Genomic DNA, 16550 nt, shown 5'->3' on the forward strand with positions numbered 1-16550 from the left:
CATACATATACATACATCAATTGTAAATGTACATCTGTACATTCTTTGCCCTCATCATGTTCAAAGCATTTGCTCTCCACTTAAGCCCTTTGCATCAAGTCCTCTTTTTTCCCCTCCCTCCCCGCTCCCCCTCCCTCATGAGCCCTTGATAATTTATAAATTATTATTTTGTCGTTTCTTGAAAAGGAATTTTAAGAGCTGTCTTTTATTGCGCATCTAGTATGTGAGTGCTTCCTGTTGTTAGATGCCGTAGAATCTGTTCTCACTCAAGGATAGGTGGCCTTACATGCTACAGAAGAAAGCAGCATCCACTTCTGGGTCATCCTAAAATTTCCAGCAAGTCTGAATCGATTGCTGCTGCTATTGGGCCAATCCCTCTCAACCAGGTTCCCCCTTTTCCTGGGTGACCTGCTGTTTCACCAAACATGCTGTGCACTTCCATTGACTGATTCCTCCTGGTGACATGATCAAAGAACAATGTCTTCATTGGCTGGTTTGGGGGAGGAGGCCATTTCCCTAGTCTGTCATAGCTTGGAAGCCCTACTGAAACCTGTCCGCTGTGGTGACTCTGTTAGTCTTCAAAATACCAGTGGTATAGTTCCCAGCAGCACAGCAACACGTGAGCCACCACAGAATGACCGAAGGCGGTAGACACTTTCTTTAACCCCACTACCGGTTGTGAAGATGAGTGTGCTGCCGCCATGGTCAGATGTGCTCGAGTTGGTCCTGACTCACAGCAACCCTCTGCACAACAGAATGAAGCGCTACCCTGCCCAGCGTCATTCTCAGACTTGTTCTGTTCGAGCCTATTGTAGCCGCACTGTGTCAATTCTTCTGAAAAAGAGGGCTTGCCTCTTGGCTGCTGACCCTCCGCTTTACTCAGCGTGACGCTCTCTTCCAGGGATTGGTCTCCTGAGGATGAGGCTACCGAGTAGTCAATTAACTGCCCTGAATCAAATAATTGCAAGGCCCAGAAGGAATATGAGCCAAGGTGGTCTACGAGGATTTCCAGAGTCTACACACATAACCAGTAATGATACGGTGTCATCAGTCAAGTTTTCCATCGCTGCTGAGTCCATTCTGATTCATGGTGACCCCATCTGTAACAGAGTAGAGCTGCCCCCATAGAATGTTCTTGGTTGATATCCTACTAGAAGCAGATAGCCAGGCCTTTCTTCCACCACCTTGCTGGCTGAGATGTAACTGTCAAAAGTTGATTAAAAGTCAGGCGCAAGCTGTGTACACCACAACACCTTGCAGTGATGAACCATTGATTGCCCTGCCCGGCTTCATCCAAAATGAAAACAAACCTCATCCCACTGCCGTGGAGTTGATTCCAACTCCCAGCAACCCTTTAGAGCTGAGAACTGCTTCCCGGGGTTTCTGAGAACACAAATCTTCGCAGAAGCAGGCAGCCTCCTGGAGCCGCTGGGTCCATTGCTGACTTCGTGGTTAACAGCCCCGTTCATCTGGAAGCCCTGCTCCACCCGAGTCCTTCAGTCAGGTTAGGTTACTTTCCTAGTGATAGTTGTGCAGATTGAAACCTGGGAGAAAGAGGGCTGATCATCTAGATGCCTCCTCCAATGGCAATTGAATTAAATGATCAATTGCAGATGACTAATCTAACCCTCCACAGCTCTGACTCAGCTCTTAGAATACACGGGGCAGCCTAACGGGGCACAGAGAACTCCCATCCTTCTGTGTCCCTCACCCAGATGTTGGCCTTGAGGGAGGTCCCCGCGGCCTCGAGACAGAGGAGCATCCATCGGTCAGCAGCACCATCACGGTTCTTTCCCCCCTTCTTTTTCTGTCGAGACGGGGAGAATGCTTTCAGGTGAAGGACACACTGCACTGATACGTAACTGATTTATAATGAGCTGTGTTCTGAGCAGATCTCCCTGAATCTAATCAAAGTTTGTTAAGGGGTAAGTGAGAGAAAAATAACTCTTTTTCTAGCTTTGTCGCCTGCCAGACAAATTGCATTAGGAATTGCACTTGGCTGCAAGTAGCAGGCCCAAGATGCTGCTGAATCGAATACCATGAAGTTTTATCTTTACTTGCTGTAAAAGAAGCTTGGAGCTAGGCAGTCTAATCATACCCTGGAGACCATGAACATCACTGGCTTCTTCCAACTCTTTGTTAATGTGGTACTTATGTAATCTCATGTCAGCTTGAGGATATTAAGGGTGAAGGGATGGAGTCTAGTTGTCCATCAGGTCACAGCCTGAGGATGCTTCCTTGTGGGTGTGGCCTTTTCATGAGGATTCTGGGAACTTCCTCTTTTGTGGGGGTAGCCAGCCTCCCACAACTAGTGGCAGGTTCAGTAAGCACAATTGTAGAGCTATAAAGATTATACTAAAGTCATAGAGAATAAGGAGAAATAAGAGAGAGAGTAACATAAAGAAGTCAGACACATTTCATAGTAGCATGCTCACCTCAGCTCCTCTTTGTGGTACATGTGGAGATGGGTCACGAGAGGGCAGGAGAGAGAGCGATTTATTGCTAACCAAAGTTTATATATCTTTGGGGGTGTGCATTCCTCCTAATTACAGGTAAAGACATACATCACAGGAAGGGGTTGTATGATAGGCAATACAAGCAATAGGAAGGGGATATATAATGGGCATAGGCATAACAGGAAGGGGATGAGCTAGGGGTGTACACATGATAGGAAGAAGAAGGACTAAAGGTATACATGTGACAAGATGGGCAGACCCTAGATTCATGATGGTGGCCTACCTTGGTCACCCTAGAGTGGGCTTGACCTCCCTGGGCTTTCCTATAGGGAAACAATGTACTACTATCCTTATCAGAAGGGAGTGGACCCTACATAGGGTGGGACAGACTATACAGTCTGATTGCTCTAGATGGCTGATAACCCTTAGGGAGAATAACCCCTGATCTACTTCTGTTGACCTCCAAGTGTATAGTCATTTACCATATGCAACAAGCAGCTAAGTTTGGCATATATTTGAGGGAGACAACTTGGGAGAAATCTTTCTATTCCCCCACATCCTTTTGCTCTTGGAAGGCAGACTCCATTCTCTCATTGCTTCAACATTACTATTGACAAGTCATGTGGAGCCACGTTGATGGCAGCCAGAGCCCTGGAGATGCATTCACTGCCATTGACTCCACAGGACTTTCTATCCACTGGCTTGTGATCTTCTTGAATTGGCATCATTTCATGTGCTGTGTGAGTCTGAAGAGGAATTCAGGGGCTAATATTGAACTTATGGGCTGATATAGAACTTATGGACTTGATCTGGACTGACCTGGGATGTTTTCTTGTTGCATAATTACTTCTTGATATAAAGTTCTGTGGTATATATACACGAATGTCCCTGGATTTGTTTCTCTAGTTCACCCGGTCTAACACAGATAACCTTGGCAAGAACATTTTCAAGGTCTAAGACTGGCTGCTGTAGTTCCAATCATCAGGTCAGTATCCCAAGAAGGAAGAGTGGAGGGAAAAGAGCTCCTGGCACATGAAGAGCCTTTCTGGTCCCCACCTAATGATATCAGATACTGTTCATTTCTGCCTTACAAAATGAACTTTGCATATGTGGTTAAATAAAAGACATCGAGATTGGCAGGCCCTTAGGTGATAGAGGTGGACCCAACAGATCACAAGGGTTCCTAAATAAATAAAGGAGACACAAATCCCAAGAAGGAGATGTAAGGGCAGAAGAAGGTGACAGTGAGGCAGTTCTAGCTTTGAAGATGAATGAGGGATCCCAAGTCAAGGAGTGTGTGTGACCTCTGAAAGATGGACAAACACAAAGAACTGATTCTACCCTGGATCTTCCAGAAGGAATTAAACCCTGTCAACTCTGATTCTAGATACACTGAGATGCATTTGTAGGATCTGGGGAGAAAATTGGAAGACAGAAATTTGGTATTATTTCAAGCCACTAAGTTTGTGTAATTGGTTACAGTGGAAAAAGACAAACCTATATAGTGTCAGGCCTGCCCTTAGATGTGGGGGGATAGATCTTTAGAGAGGCACCCACATCTGGGGGAGTCCTTGTCATAGAAGTCATTCAGATAAGTGTTCAGAAGGTGGAGTCTAGGGAGGAGCCTTCAGGAAAGCCACCGTTCATGGACAAAGTACAAGACTGGTTGGCCCCTTCTTTGATGGCAGGATCTCTGGGCAGAAGTGCAGTTAGGGTGCAGCATGGGGAGTAATTGCTCCTTTCGAAGCAGATTCGTCAGAGTGATGCCTTGAACTTTTGTTTTAAACAGGCAAACACGGTCTGATGATACAATGCAGTAGTCATATATGTATGGGGTAGCTACCCAAATGAGCTGCTCAAGAAGACAAAGCCAGCCAATATCATGAAATGTGCAAAGACCTAGAATTAGAAAACTAAAAAGGAAGAGCATACTCAGCATATCTTAAACTGAGAGGATTCAAGAAAAAGATTCAAGCCTCAAACTGCAATATTGAAAGATTCTATGGGAAAAATCTTGAATGATGCAGGAAGCATAAAAAAAGATAGAAATAATACACAGTCACTGTAACAAAAACTAGTTGACATTCAATCATTTTAGGAGTAGCATATGAGCAAGAACCATGGAGATGAAGGAAGGAGTTCAAGCTACAATGAAAGCATCAGCCAATTCTGTGATGCTCACCTTCCCGACATAATCGCCAAAGAAAAATGGGTGCACAAGTAAATGTAGTGAAGAAAGCTGATGGTGCCCGGCTATCAAAAGATATAACATCTGGGGTCTTAAAGGCTTGAAGGTAAACAAGTGGCCATTTAGTTGAGAAGCAACAAAGCCCACATGGAACAAGCACACTAGCCTGTGTGATCATGAGGTATTGAAGGGATCAGGTAGCAGGCACCAAAGAAGAAAAAAATCATATCATTGTGAATGAGGAGGAGTAAGGAGTGGGGACCCAAAGCCTATCTATAGGCAACTGGACATCCCTTTACAGAAGGGTTGCAGGGAGGAGACACTAGTCAGGGTACAGTGTAGCAATGATGAAACATACAACTTTCCTCTAGTTCTTTAATGCTTCTTCCACCCCCCAGCCCCACCCCTACTATCATGATCCCAATTCTACCTTACAAATCCAGCTAGACCAGAGGATGTAAACTGGGACAGATAGGAACTGGAAACACAGGGAATCTAGGACAGATGATCCCTTCAGGACCAGTGGTGAGAGTGGTGATAGCAGGAGGGTGGAGGGAAGGAGGGTTAGAAAGGGGAACTGATGACAAGGATCTATATAAAACCCCCTCCCTGGGGGACGGACAACAGAAAAGTAGCTGAGGGGAGATGTCAGACAGTGTAAGACACGCCAAAATACTAGCCCAGAAACTTGTGAGTGAGGTCAAGTCAGTGGAAACCAGTTGGTGAGGCCTCCACACTGGCCACAACCACCCTGCCTGGCCCAACCTGTGATCAGGTCCCCATACCCCTGATCCTGAGCAGTCACTCAAGTGTCCTGTGGGGCCTGGGTGCTGGATGAGCACAGAATATGTTGCCTTGGCCATGTCAGGCTGAATGGCCTGCAGCTCTGTGTGTGAAAGATGTGGGCGGATGGATGTGCACTGAGGAGCCCCCACCTGGGCTATCAGTAGGCAAGCTCTCTGGGGGTACAAGGAAGGGCACAATTATGAGGGTTCAAGCATGTGGGATCTAGAATGGAGAGCTGCCTGTATCTCCCCACCTAGGCAGGAACACTTCCTAGGAATAGCAGTAGGGCACAGGCCCAGTGGGCACTGTTGCCTGGAATTCTGGCTCTGCAACTGTCTTTTCTACCGGCTGTTACCTTGACCATGCCAGTAGCCCACTGTGGCCCCAGTGTCCCAGACTGTAAAACGGGCTTTCTCCCTTGCTTGCTGTGATAGACCGGACTATCTAGAGCAGTGATTCTCAGCATGTGTTTTCACAGGGGACACCCGATTCCTAACAGTAGCAAAATGACAGTTATGAAGTAGCAATGAAAATAATTTTATGGCTGAGGGGTTACCACCACATAAGGCACTGTTTTAAAGGGTTGCGGCATTAGGAAGGTTGAGAACCACTGGTGTGGAGAAACAAATCCATTGACACTCATCTATGTATAAAAAATCGGTTACCCGAGCGCCTTTTGCAGAAGGCTGCATTTCCGGTAGCGGCGGCAGGAATCCAATTCTTAAGGGCCGGCTAGACCTCTGCTGAGGCGAATCCGGGGAGAATCTGAGCCATCAGAACTGCCACCATGACTGTCGGCAAGAGCAGCAAGATGCTGCAGCACATCGACTACAGGATGAGGTGCATCCTGCAAGATGGTCGCATCTTCATTGGCACATTCAAGGCGTTCGACAAACACATGAACTTGATCCTCTGTGACTGTGATGAGTTCCGGAAGATCAAACCAAAGAACTCTAAGCAAGCGGAAAGAGAAGAGAAGCGAGTCCTTGGCCTGGTGCTGCTTCGAGGCGAGAACCTGGTTTCCATGACTGTGGAGGGGCCGCCTCCCAAAGATACTGGCATTGCCCGAATCCCACTCGCTGGAGCTGCTGGAGGCCCGGGGATCGGTAGGGCAGCTGGCAGAGGAATTCCAGCGGGCGTTCCAATGCCCCAAGCTCCTGCAGGACTTGCTGGTCCTGTCCGTGGAGTTGGTGATGACTCCCCAAGGAAGAGGCACTGTTGCCGCTGCCGCCGCTGCTGCCACAGCCAGTATTGCAGAGGCCCCGACCCAGTACCCACCCGGGCCGTGCAGGTCCTCCACCGCCTATGGGCCGAGAGGCACCCCTTCCAGGCATGATGGGCCCACCTCTTGGTATGAGGCCTCCCATGGGTCCCCCAATGGGCATTCCCCCTGGACGGGGGACTCCGATGGGCATGCCCCCTCCAGGGATGCAAGGGCCCCCTCCCCCAGGAATGTACCCACCAAGGCCCTAGACTCATCTTGGTCCTCCTCAGCTCCCTGCCTGTTTCCTGTAAGGCTGTACATAGTCCTTTTTATTTTCCTTGTGGCCTACGACAGTTTGTAATAAATTCTTCAGAGAATATTAAAAAAAATCGCTTTAGATCAACAAGTAATAAGTTGTACAGCATGAAGGCACTCCAGCCTAGTCTAGCTCAATTCCCTGAGCCCAATACTAGTGTATAAGTCCCTCTCCAGACCCACATCGTCACGCCCTACCTGTCAGTGACACAGAAAGGTGAGCTGAGGAGCAGGAAGATCAGAGGATGGTGGGTGCAGATTCACACGGCTACAAGGTCAGTGGGAACGGTGCAGGGGGCTGGCGTCTCTCAGAGCTGGGCAGCCCTCATGGGAGAGTTCCAGCAAGCAGGAAGGCAGAGAGGCAGAGAGAGAACACAGTTCCCACAGTCCCTCCGTTTTATACAAAAGGCCACACCCCCAAGGAGGTATCATCAAGCTACTCCTTCATTGACAGGTTTGACTCACCAGGAGTGTCTCCTTGACATGACCCCTAACTACCACACTTGCGTCTCAGGATCAAATGAGATGCTGGCTACACACTGTGCAAATAAAACTTTGAAAACCTAAAACCAACCAACAAAACAAAGCCTGCACATGAATGTTTATAGCAGTTTTATTCATCGTGGCCCCAAATGGAAAGTAATCAAGATGTCCTTCAACAGGTGAGTCGAGAAATTGTAGTGCATCCAGGCAATGTACAACAGTGAGCTATCAAGGCACAAAAAGACATGCAGGAACCAGAGCTGCTGCGTTGCTAAGTGAAAGAAGCAACATTTTCTGTATGATTCTGACTGTGAGTTTCTGGTAAAACTATTGACAGTGTAAAAAATCAGTAGTCAATAGAGCTTAGCGCAGGGGGAGGGGGGGGAGAGAAGAGGAACACAGGGCATTTTTAGGGTCATGAACCTAGTCTCTAGGACACCATATAGGAATTATGCATTTGCCAAAAGTTATAGGACTACACAAGACAAACAGTGAATCCCAAGGTGAAAAGTAGCCTTCAGATAATAACTGTGTATCGATATTGGTTTATGAATTCTAGGAGATGGTTTATGAATTCTGCAGCATTGTCAGATGCTAATAACGGGGAAACTGTGCAGAGGGTAGAGGGAGTCTATGGGAACCATGTACCATTTATATTGGAGTATAAGTTAACCTGAATAACTGCCAAGACCCTAATTTTGCCACAAAACTGCATTAAAATATGCTGAAAAACTTGGCTGATAATCTAAATATATATGGCATTTTTTTGCACAATTTTCCTGGAACTCTAAAACTACATTAAAAAACTAAGCCTGCTTTTTGAAAGATGAAATCTTTATAACATATTCTAGAGTTACGGTGAAAATATTTTCAGAGGAAGCAGTGAAAAGCAGAACTAGGAAATAGCGCAGTGAAAACACATGTGCACGAACACACACACACACGCACACACACACACACAAACACACAAGGTGCCTTTCTGGGGCTTAGACCCAACCCCTCCTCTAACCAATCGGCAACTCCCAATCCTCTCTTCCCTTTTGTCTCCAAGCTTCTCCACCTCCCACGTCTGATGTGATCCTCTGGGCACATCTCCATCCTGGAGGCTGTAGCAGCAGAGACGTGGGGCTGGATCCACTTAGATGCCGGTCCTCCCTGCCCTCCCTCTTCCTTGCAGCATTGCTGCATGATGATCCCCGTCTCTCCCCTCTGGGCTCTGTAATGATTGCTTCCGGAGGTCAGAGCGCCAGTCCTCATCCCCAGTCCAGAGCATCTTGTTTGGCAACTGGTTGGTGCTTGGGGGGTTAAAATGTCAGGCTGATGGCTCCTTCCAAGAGCTGGATTCAGAGGTTGGGGCTGATAAAAGGGGCAGGGAAGGGGAAGCCCTCGCTTTCTGGGGGCCATTGGGGAAATGAATGAGGCACCGACTACCACAAGAGAAGCATAGTAAAAGTCAATGTTTTCCTTCAGGTCCCTTCCTATCAAGAGACAGACCCATGAGCCCTCGTGCTGTGGGTTAAACGTTGGACCACTAACCACAAAGTTGGCTGTTCAAAGCCACCAGCTGCTCCTTGGGAGAAAGGTGAGGCAATTTACTGCCATGAAGGTTTCCAGGTTTGGAAACCCTGAGAAGCTGTTTGATTCTGTCCTAGAGGGTTGCTAGGAGCCAGAGCTGACTCAGTGGCAGTGGGTCTGAGAGTCACATTGAAAGGAATGACTCCTGGGGATCTCCCACATGTTGAGGGGAGCGTGTTCCATAAAAAGTTTTCAGTGCCCACTTCCCGGGAGGTGGCACATCAGACCTTTCTTCTGAGGCACCTCTGGGCAGACTGGAGCCTTTCACCATTTGGCTACTTTCTTTTTTTAACTGAAGCTGAACCCCCCTTGCTATGTTTAATTGTCAGAGGTTGGGCAGCTTCTGTGATGGTTGGGACCTATGGTTTCTCTTCAAAGTCCCGGTGGGTTTGCCAGCGGCTCCCTGAGACTGTGGGAGATGAGCTTCATTCTGGGAATGACCTTCATGGAACCTTCTTTCTTCCTGGAGTTGGAGATAGCGTGGGAGTCCTCCTTCCTTCACTGGGTTCTGTAGTGGAAGCAAGCCTGGGCTCTCAGGCCCCGACGTGCCACCCCTGAAGACACAGGGCTTGGCCCCAGGGACTGGGCCCAGATATGCAGGGGAGGAAGGCAAAGATGGGGAGGAAGCTGAAGATGGGGCCCAGCCATTCCCAGCAGGTGGCAAAAGAACAGGCTTTGGGTGGGCACAAGAGGAAGGGCCCCGCTGGGTGATTTTCTGATATTTGTGCAGAGTCTTCTCTTGAACATCTTGCTTAATGGGGTCAGGGTAGCTCCTAATATTGTCTTACCATACGACCACGTATCTGTGCTCGTGGGTATCCATCCATCCAAATGAATGGAAAACCCGTGTCTCACCCACAAAAAACAAAACAAACAAACCTGGTGCATGGAATGCCCCAGACCCCAGACCTTCCAGGAATCCTCTTTGGTCTTGAATGAGGGAGGCCCTTTTGATGAGAAGGGGGTGACAGGGCAAATAGCCTGCCAGCAGCTCTGTCCTAGAACACTTGGACTTTATTCTGCTCTGAAGAACTTGTCTTGGATCTTGACTGAGCACTCCCTATGGGGGGTGGGGTTGTTGAGGTTGATCTGTTGAGGGACTTATGAACTTGGCCTGCGATGTGACTTGATGTGAAGATGTACTGCCCCGGGTGATCATTGATGGAAGACTGGCAGGCAGACAGACAGACAGAGTCATGGGAGGAGAGGCAAGCAGAAAAGGGAGCCACTCAACCAGGTCCCAAATCTTCCCAGTGGTGGAAGCCTGTCCTCTGGCATGAAGGACAGACATCCCGAGAGCACCCTGTGTGACAGCATGACTGTAGAACGGAGGGTGGGTGCAGGTCTCCATGATAACTTGTGAACACCCACTTGGGGTACAGCTTGCTGTCTGTGGGTGGGAGCTCTGGAGAGCAATCGGCATCGCGGGAACTTTGAGTTTAAACCTCTGCTTGCTACTTACGGCTGTGGGACCTGGGTGAGTATTGGGCATTCCTGTGCCGGGTTACTCCTCCTGGTCACTCCCTGGCTTGGTTTTCTTTTTCTGCTGTCCTACTGATACCAGCACCACCCTATTTCCACCTTGTTTTCCCAGGGAGAAACATGAAGCTTTCTACCCCCATAAAGAGTTACAGTCTGGGAAACCTACAGGGGCAGTTCTACTCTGTACTAGGAGGTTGATAGGAGTTGAATTTGATTTGATGGCAGTGAGTTTGGTTTTGGGGTCTTAAGACTCCCATAGTAACACCTGATGTTTCCTGCTGCCCACAGGGCTACGTGGGAAGGGGATCATGGGTCTGAGTTCTGGAGCCAGACCACCTGTCCTTCAGGATCGACTCCATTACCTCTTAGCTTATTGTCCTTTGGGCTTCACTCACCTCCCCTGTAAGATGAGGGTGATGATATCAATAGGGTTTTTGATAAGGATTAAATGAGAGTTTAGATCAATTCCTGGTCACTGAGTACTCAAGACGTGTAGATTATTTCCTGCCTAGGCAGACACTATCCAGAATGCCTCTTTACTAACTACCTCTTACCTCTGCTCTCCTCTCCCCACTCCTTAACTACTCCCTACTTCCATACTTCCAGGTGGCCCCATCAGGTACCTCCTCAGGCAATTCGCTTGTGCACATTCACTAGCAGGCGGATTGGGGTTCTGGGTTTCAGGTTTCAGGGCTATCTGATCTCCGAGGGCCGGAGAAAAGGAGAGTGATGACCATGGGGGGCAAGGGCTGGGCATCATGACTCTTTGACAAGTTGAATGAGTAACGTACTCCTTGCTCTGGTCTATATAGATAGTTCCTGGGCAGTGCAAGCAGTGAACACTCTTGGCCGCTAGCTTGAAGGTTGGAGGTTCGTGTCCATTCAGAGGTACTTTAGTAGAAAGACCTGGTGATTGGCTTTTGGAAAATCAGCCACGGAATCTCTTCTGAAGCACAGTGATACCCTGCCGTATACGGGTCGTCATGAGTTGGGGGCAATTTAATGGCAATTAATTTGGGCTTTTTCCAGCCTCCTTCTTTTAGGGGTAGAGTAAGGAAGATCCAGTAGAGTCAAGAGCATGTGAGTCTTTGGGGAGCCAAGTGGAAGAGAATTGGGACCTGGAGAAGCAGGAGGAAGGACAGCGGGGCTTAGAAGTAAGAAGGAAGGCGGAGGTCCTGGGGAGTGACCTACTAACTTTTCTGAGCTTATTTCTTAGTTCATGGGACATGGATAAGCAGGCTGGAGCATCTTCCTGCCTGACCCTGGACCACTAGTGGACTCTGGAAATCTCTTTCTACATAGCTCTTATTTTGATTCTGGGGTTGTAGAAGGGCAAGAGTCAGGGGCTGCTGGGGTCTGGTCTTCCCACATCTGCACCTGCATTCTGCCCCAGTGAACATCTCAGTGTAAGGGGCACCAGCTCCTAGGAGGGGCTGAGGAACCATGCAGGAAAGCCACGTGGTCCCGTCTCTGAGGCCGTGCTCGGCGGACAAAGATATGTGGGCAGGAGAAACATTGTGGAGGAATAAAGTAGTGCGTGGAACCTTGGGTTTCCAATTCAACAGAATGAAGACATCGCAGTCACTGTTAAGTAGAGTACAATTCAACATACACAGATTCCTTCGGGCCTCAAATTTAGCCAGACTCCCCCAAATCAAAGCACTAGGGGGAGCGCAATATCCTGAGGAGGCTGGTCCTCTCCCCCAGTCCACAGGCAGGAAAGTCTTCCTGGAAGGTGAGGGCCTTTTCCAGAAGTGTGACTTATGCATAACTCAGGCCACCATGATCCCTGGGCTTTGGCAGAAGACTTTGTGAGGTCCTGTCTCAGGGGGGTCCCTGCTGGGTTCCCAGCAGGCATGCAAAAGGCTCTGCATCATTTCTCATAGCCTTTTCCTCAGTTTCCTCTGCGGAGGAACTACCGTGAGGAGCTGTGGGTGCAGCAGGGACTGCTGGAGGCTGCAAGATGAATCCAGACCGTGGACAACATGTACAGGGTTAGTTCGCTCCACATTCCAAGACATATGTGGCAGAGTTGTTCACACGGGCTTCCTCTCATAAGTGTGCCCAAACCATAAGCCCTCTTGGGAGTCGACTGAATGAGACACAGGGATTCCTGGGCACTAGTCATAACCCCACTCTGATTGTTCCCAGGTGAGGAGGCATGGAGGACAGTGCTCTGATGGGGCTGAGCTTGCCTCTGCAGGAAAGGGAAATGAAGGGGCCGCAAACTTTGCCACCCAAGGCACTGAAACCAGAAGTAATGACCAAGCGCTTGCAATACCTCCATCTCCATGATCAGACTGGACCCACCTTGGGGCAGGGAATCAATGGCCAGGACAAGGAGGGTCCACTGAGGTGGGTTGGAGTGGAAGATGATTCAGGACCATTCTGAGGTAGCCTCTAAGGCCACAGAGAGCCCACACTCGGGGAAGCTCTCTGGCTCCTTGGGTGGGTGGGATGGGAGGTGTCTCAGGCCACCTTCTGGACTTTCACATGATGCAGAAGGCACAAGACTGGGTTCTGTCTGAAGCAGTGGGTGGAACTGCTCTGAAGGATAGAGAAATGTGGAGGCCTGTCAGGGGAGGGCTGCCTTGGGGACCTGCGTTGTAGACCAGAAGGCTGAGGAGACAAAATGCATCAGCTTAAGCTAAGGGGATCATTCTTTGCACTTCATCATCAAAATCCCTGTCCTGGGCCCTCTGGCCTGGTCCACAGCTACCCAACTCATCTCTCCCAGGCACTACTTTCTCACCTTGGGAAGCCCCAAGCACATGGACACCCTCGGGGTGATAGGAGAGGAGTGGCATGGGAAACCCACTTCCAGTCTTTCTCACAGGTTCCAGGAGGCACCTTGCGGACCCCTGGAGAAGCTACACGTAAGGCACTTGGATGATCGGGTGGGAAGCAAGCCAGGAAAGGGGGAGAAAGAAAACGGTGGGGGTGTCTGTGCAGTTCCTCGCTTTAGCCCACTCTTTCCTCTGAAGAAGCCCTGGAGGTACACTGCATGAAGTGCTTGGCTGCTATCCCAAAGGTCAATGGTTCAAAGCCACCAGCCTTCCCAAGGAATAAGGCGAGGGCCTTTCTCTTTCTGTAAAGATTTACAGCCTGGGAAACCTCAGGGGACAACACAGCTGTCCTCACAGAATCACCCCAATGGCAGCGATGGGCTTTCTTTCCTCTGAGCTTTTGTACACTCCATTCCTGCGGCCCACAATGCTTTTTCCATCCCTCTCTTTGCTCACTCTGACCTTTTATTTCCCCCTGGGCACAGATGACTCGAAGAACCTCTCTGGCCTCTTTCAAGTGTGGATTAGATGTCTTGTCTGTGTCCCCGTCACCACGTACATTTTCCCACCAACACTCCACCCAGGCTTGCTTGCTTTCTATTTTTTTTTCTCCAGGCTCTGGATCTTTTATTACTACAGCTGCAGAAAAATGAATCCCACCCACCCTCATTCGTTACCCAATGTGGCTATAAGAGAACTGCTTTTAGTTACCCAATAAGACAACTGCTATAAGTCCATGGCTTTGAAGAACAGAAAGTTATGTTCTCACAGAACTGTAGGCTAAAAGCCTAAACCAGGGGCTCAGCTGTTCTGAGTCTTCCTGGGAACCCCTCTTTCTGTTTCTGGGGTCTTCCAGCAATCCCTGGAGCTTCGTTGCTTGTAGATGATCCGTATGTGATGATCCTCGCTCTTTCCCTGTGTTACGTGTCTCTGTGCCCATTCGATAATTTTTTTAATCTCTGTCTTTGATTGGATCGATCTCCTACTCTGGAAAGCCAGTTGAGAGTGGGTACCCACTCTGTCTAGACCCCAGCCTGGAACAGGACACTCAATAAGTACATGTGCTTGGTTGATGGGGGTGCATGCTGGGAGAGTTGAGGTTGGGATTTTCAAAAGTGAAACCTACAGACCATTCCAATGTGGAATTTGATCTTTCCCATTGTGTTTCTTGGTGAAGATGAGCAGGGAAAGAATCGTACATAATTCCCCTGCAGTGCTGTATCAACTCATTATCCTAGCGTTGGGAGGCAGAGACATGGGGGAGGGGGAAGAGGGCATTGGGCAACATGCACTGTTGGCTGCTTGTCAAGTCCAGGGGACAGAGGAACAAACGGGAAGGGATTAGGAGGTCAGGGAGGAGTTGGGACACCCCTTAGCCCACAGCGGTATCCACAATATACATAATAAGTGATTGGGAATCAAACTGACTCCCAGAGCCAGGTCTGGGTGTGTGCGTGTCCTAGTGCTAGTCCCAAGGCCCCCTTCACGTTCCAGTCTTGGAATGTTTGCTACTTGACTTGTGAGTTTTCTGGTCTCTTGACATGCAGTGTTTCACCCTTCCCAGGAGCAGGGCTATCTCAATCAACAAGTCCAATCCCAGCCTTCCGGACTCTCTTCTCTGAAGGTCCTCTTCTGGTCACTTCTGGGTCGAGAAGGACATGCCGTGGAATCCAGCCGCTCTCCTCAGGCATGTGAACAAGATGTGTTCTCCTCAGGGCATAGCCCGCCTCTAAGGGATTTCCTAGTAGGCACAGCACCCGGAAGAGATAGACAGAGGATGCTGATGCATGAGCAGGGCTGAGAGCATGGAGACAGACGGCTACTACCAGGACCTGCGGGAAGCATCTGTAGGAACAGAGAGGCTTAGGATGGCATGCCCAGCAAAGACCCAAGGCTGCATAGCTGGGGCATCCCCAAGCCCATGTGCACTCTCTCAGTGGCAGAAAGAAGGTTCTGGACAGACCAGTTTTATGGCAAACCCTGTTGAGGATGAGATGGGGCAGTTGGATGTTGGTTATCAGACATCTCCTCCGGGTCCCGGGGTCCTGGTGACAGTGAGCTCAGGGAAGGAGGCCCTCATCAGCGGTTCAGGAAAAAGGACTTGAGGTTCTGGAAGAAAACGGACTTCTGCCTCTGCTTCTGTTTCTTTTTGATAATGGGCACCCACACCAGCCCACACACCAGCATCATGAGGCCCAGGGACAGGAAAGCTGGCCCTACCATCTTGAGAATGGTCTTGCTCTTCTCCCCCAGATCTAGGATGTAGGCCAAGCAGGTGATGACCACCCCAAAGAGCAAGATGGCCCCCCCGACAGACATGATGACGATGGGCTTGCGGTAGATTTCCCAGTTACTCCTGGGGGTGGTGGTCCACACAGACTCACTCCGGGAGCTGATGCACAGAGAGCTGGCTGTCTGGCTGGGGAGCAAGTCCTTGGATTCTGGAGACCGCTCGTCGATCTCCAGGACCTTGGGGAGAGCTTCCATTGCCGTGGCTCTTCAGGACTTGGTACCTAGGACTGGGGACAATTAGACACAAAGATGAGGTCAGCCAGTGCTCAGCTCCTTCCTCCAGGCTGACCCTGGCTGGGACAACACGTGTTTTCAAAGCCAAAAGGAAAACCAGACAGAAATCCGCTACATGAATAAGTCCTCCCCAAGCGGGTATGGCAGGTTCTTGCGCTAGACAGAAGCATCATCCTAGCCAACCATCTTCAGTATTCACAATGGGCAACAGAGCCACCACCCGAAACACCCAAAGCAATAAGGGAAAGCTACTGCGCAGTGGGTGGTACCCTATATTTATTTGGCTTTCAGCTGTGAGATCTAGAGAGAGTTACTTAACCTCTCCAACCCTTAATGTACTTCCCTTAAAAATGGGAGTGATGCTATTACTTAACTTGCAGGGTTTTCAAAAGAGTTAAAAAGGGCCCACCACAAATATTATCAATCAGTTGTCTATTAGGCAGGTTGGCGCTGCTGTGTGTGGTGGGGGAGGTGTGGCTGGTCTATGGCAGATACATTACTGTGTGGAGTTAAAATCCCTCTCTCTTCATGAGACTGGGTGCCCTCGGAGCCTGTGAAGTAGGCACTCACCCATTTTGCAGATGGGAAAGTTAAGGCTCAGACAGATGAAGCAACTTGTCCAATACCACACAGTAAGAGGCTGCCAGAACTTAGATTCGGCCTCAGTCTGTTCTTGCTCTTAGAATACCATGTTCTAATTAGGCTGTTAGTGTAGTTTGGAATTGGATGTGCTTTGTCGGGTGGGACAG

At 49.2% G+C, this 16550-nt stretch overlaps 1 protein-coding gene and 1 pseudogene across 1 annotated transcript; one reads left to right on the plus strand and one right to left on the minus strand.

Moving 5' to 3' along the window:
* The first annotated feature begins 6108 nt into the window (after nucleotides 1–6108).
* Nucleotides 6109–6992, plus strand: LOC142458128 (small nuclear ribonucleoprotein-associated protein B' pseudogene; annotated as a pseudogene).
* An 8362-nt stretch (nucleotides 6993–15354) lies between these two features.
* PIRT (phosphoinositide interacting regulator of transient receptor potential channels) lies at nucleotides 15355–15762 on the minus strand. The gene has a single exon (XM_075559279.1). It carries the CDS (start codon nucleotides 15760–15762, stop codon nucleotides 15355–15357), a length of 408 nt encoding a protein of 135 aa, XP_075415394.1.
* Nucleotides 15763–16550: the final 788 nt, after the last annotated feature.

Source organism: Tenrec ecaudatus, chromosome 10 (assembly GCF_050624435.1).
Source record: "Tenrec ecaudatus isolate mTenEca1 chromosome 10, mTenEca1.hap1, whole genome shotgun sequence".
NCBI classification, from domain to species: Eukaryota; Metazoa; Chordata; class Mammalia; order Afrosoricida; family Tenrecidae; genus Tenrec; species Tenrec ecaudatus.

Bases quoted from the DNA above. Each gene is read 5' to 3' on its own strand.
- PIRT (XM_075559279.1), bottom strand. From the start codon at position 15,762: ATGGAAGCTCTCCCCAAGGTCCTGGAGATCGACGAGCGGTCTCCAGAA.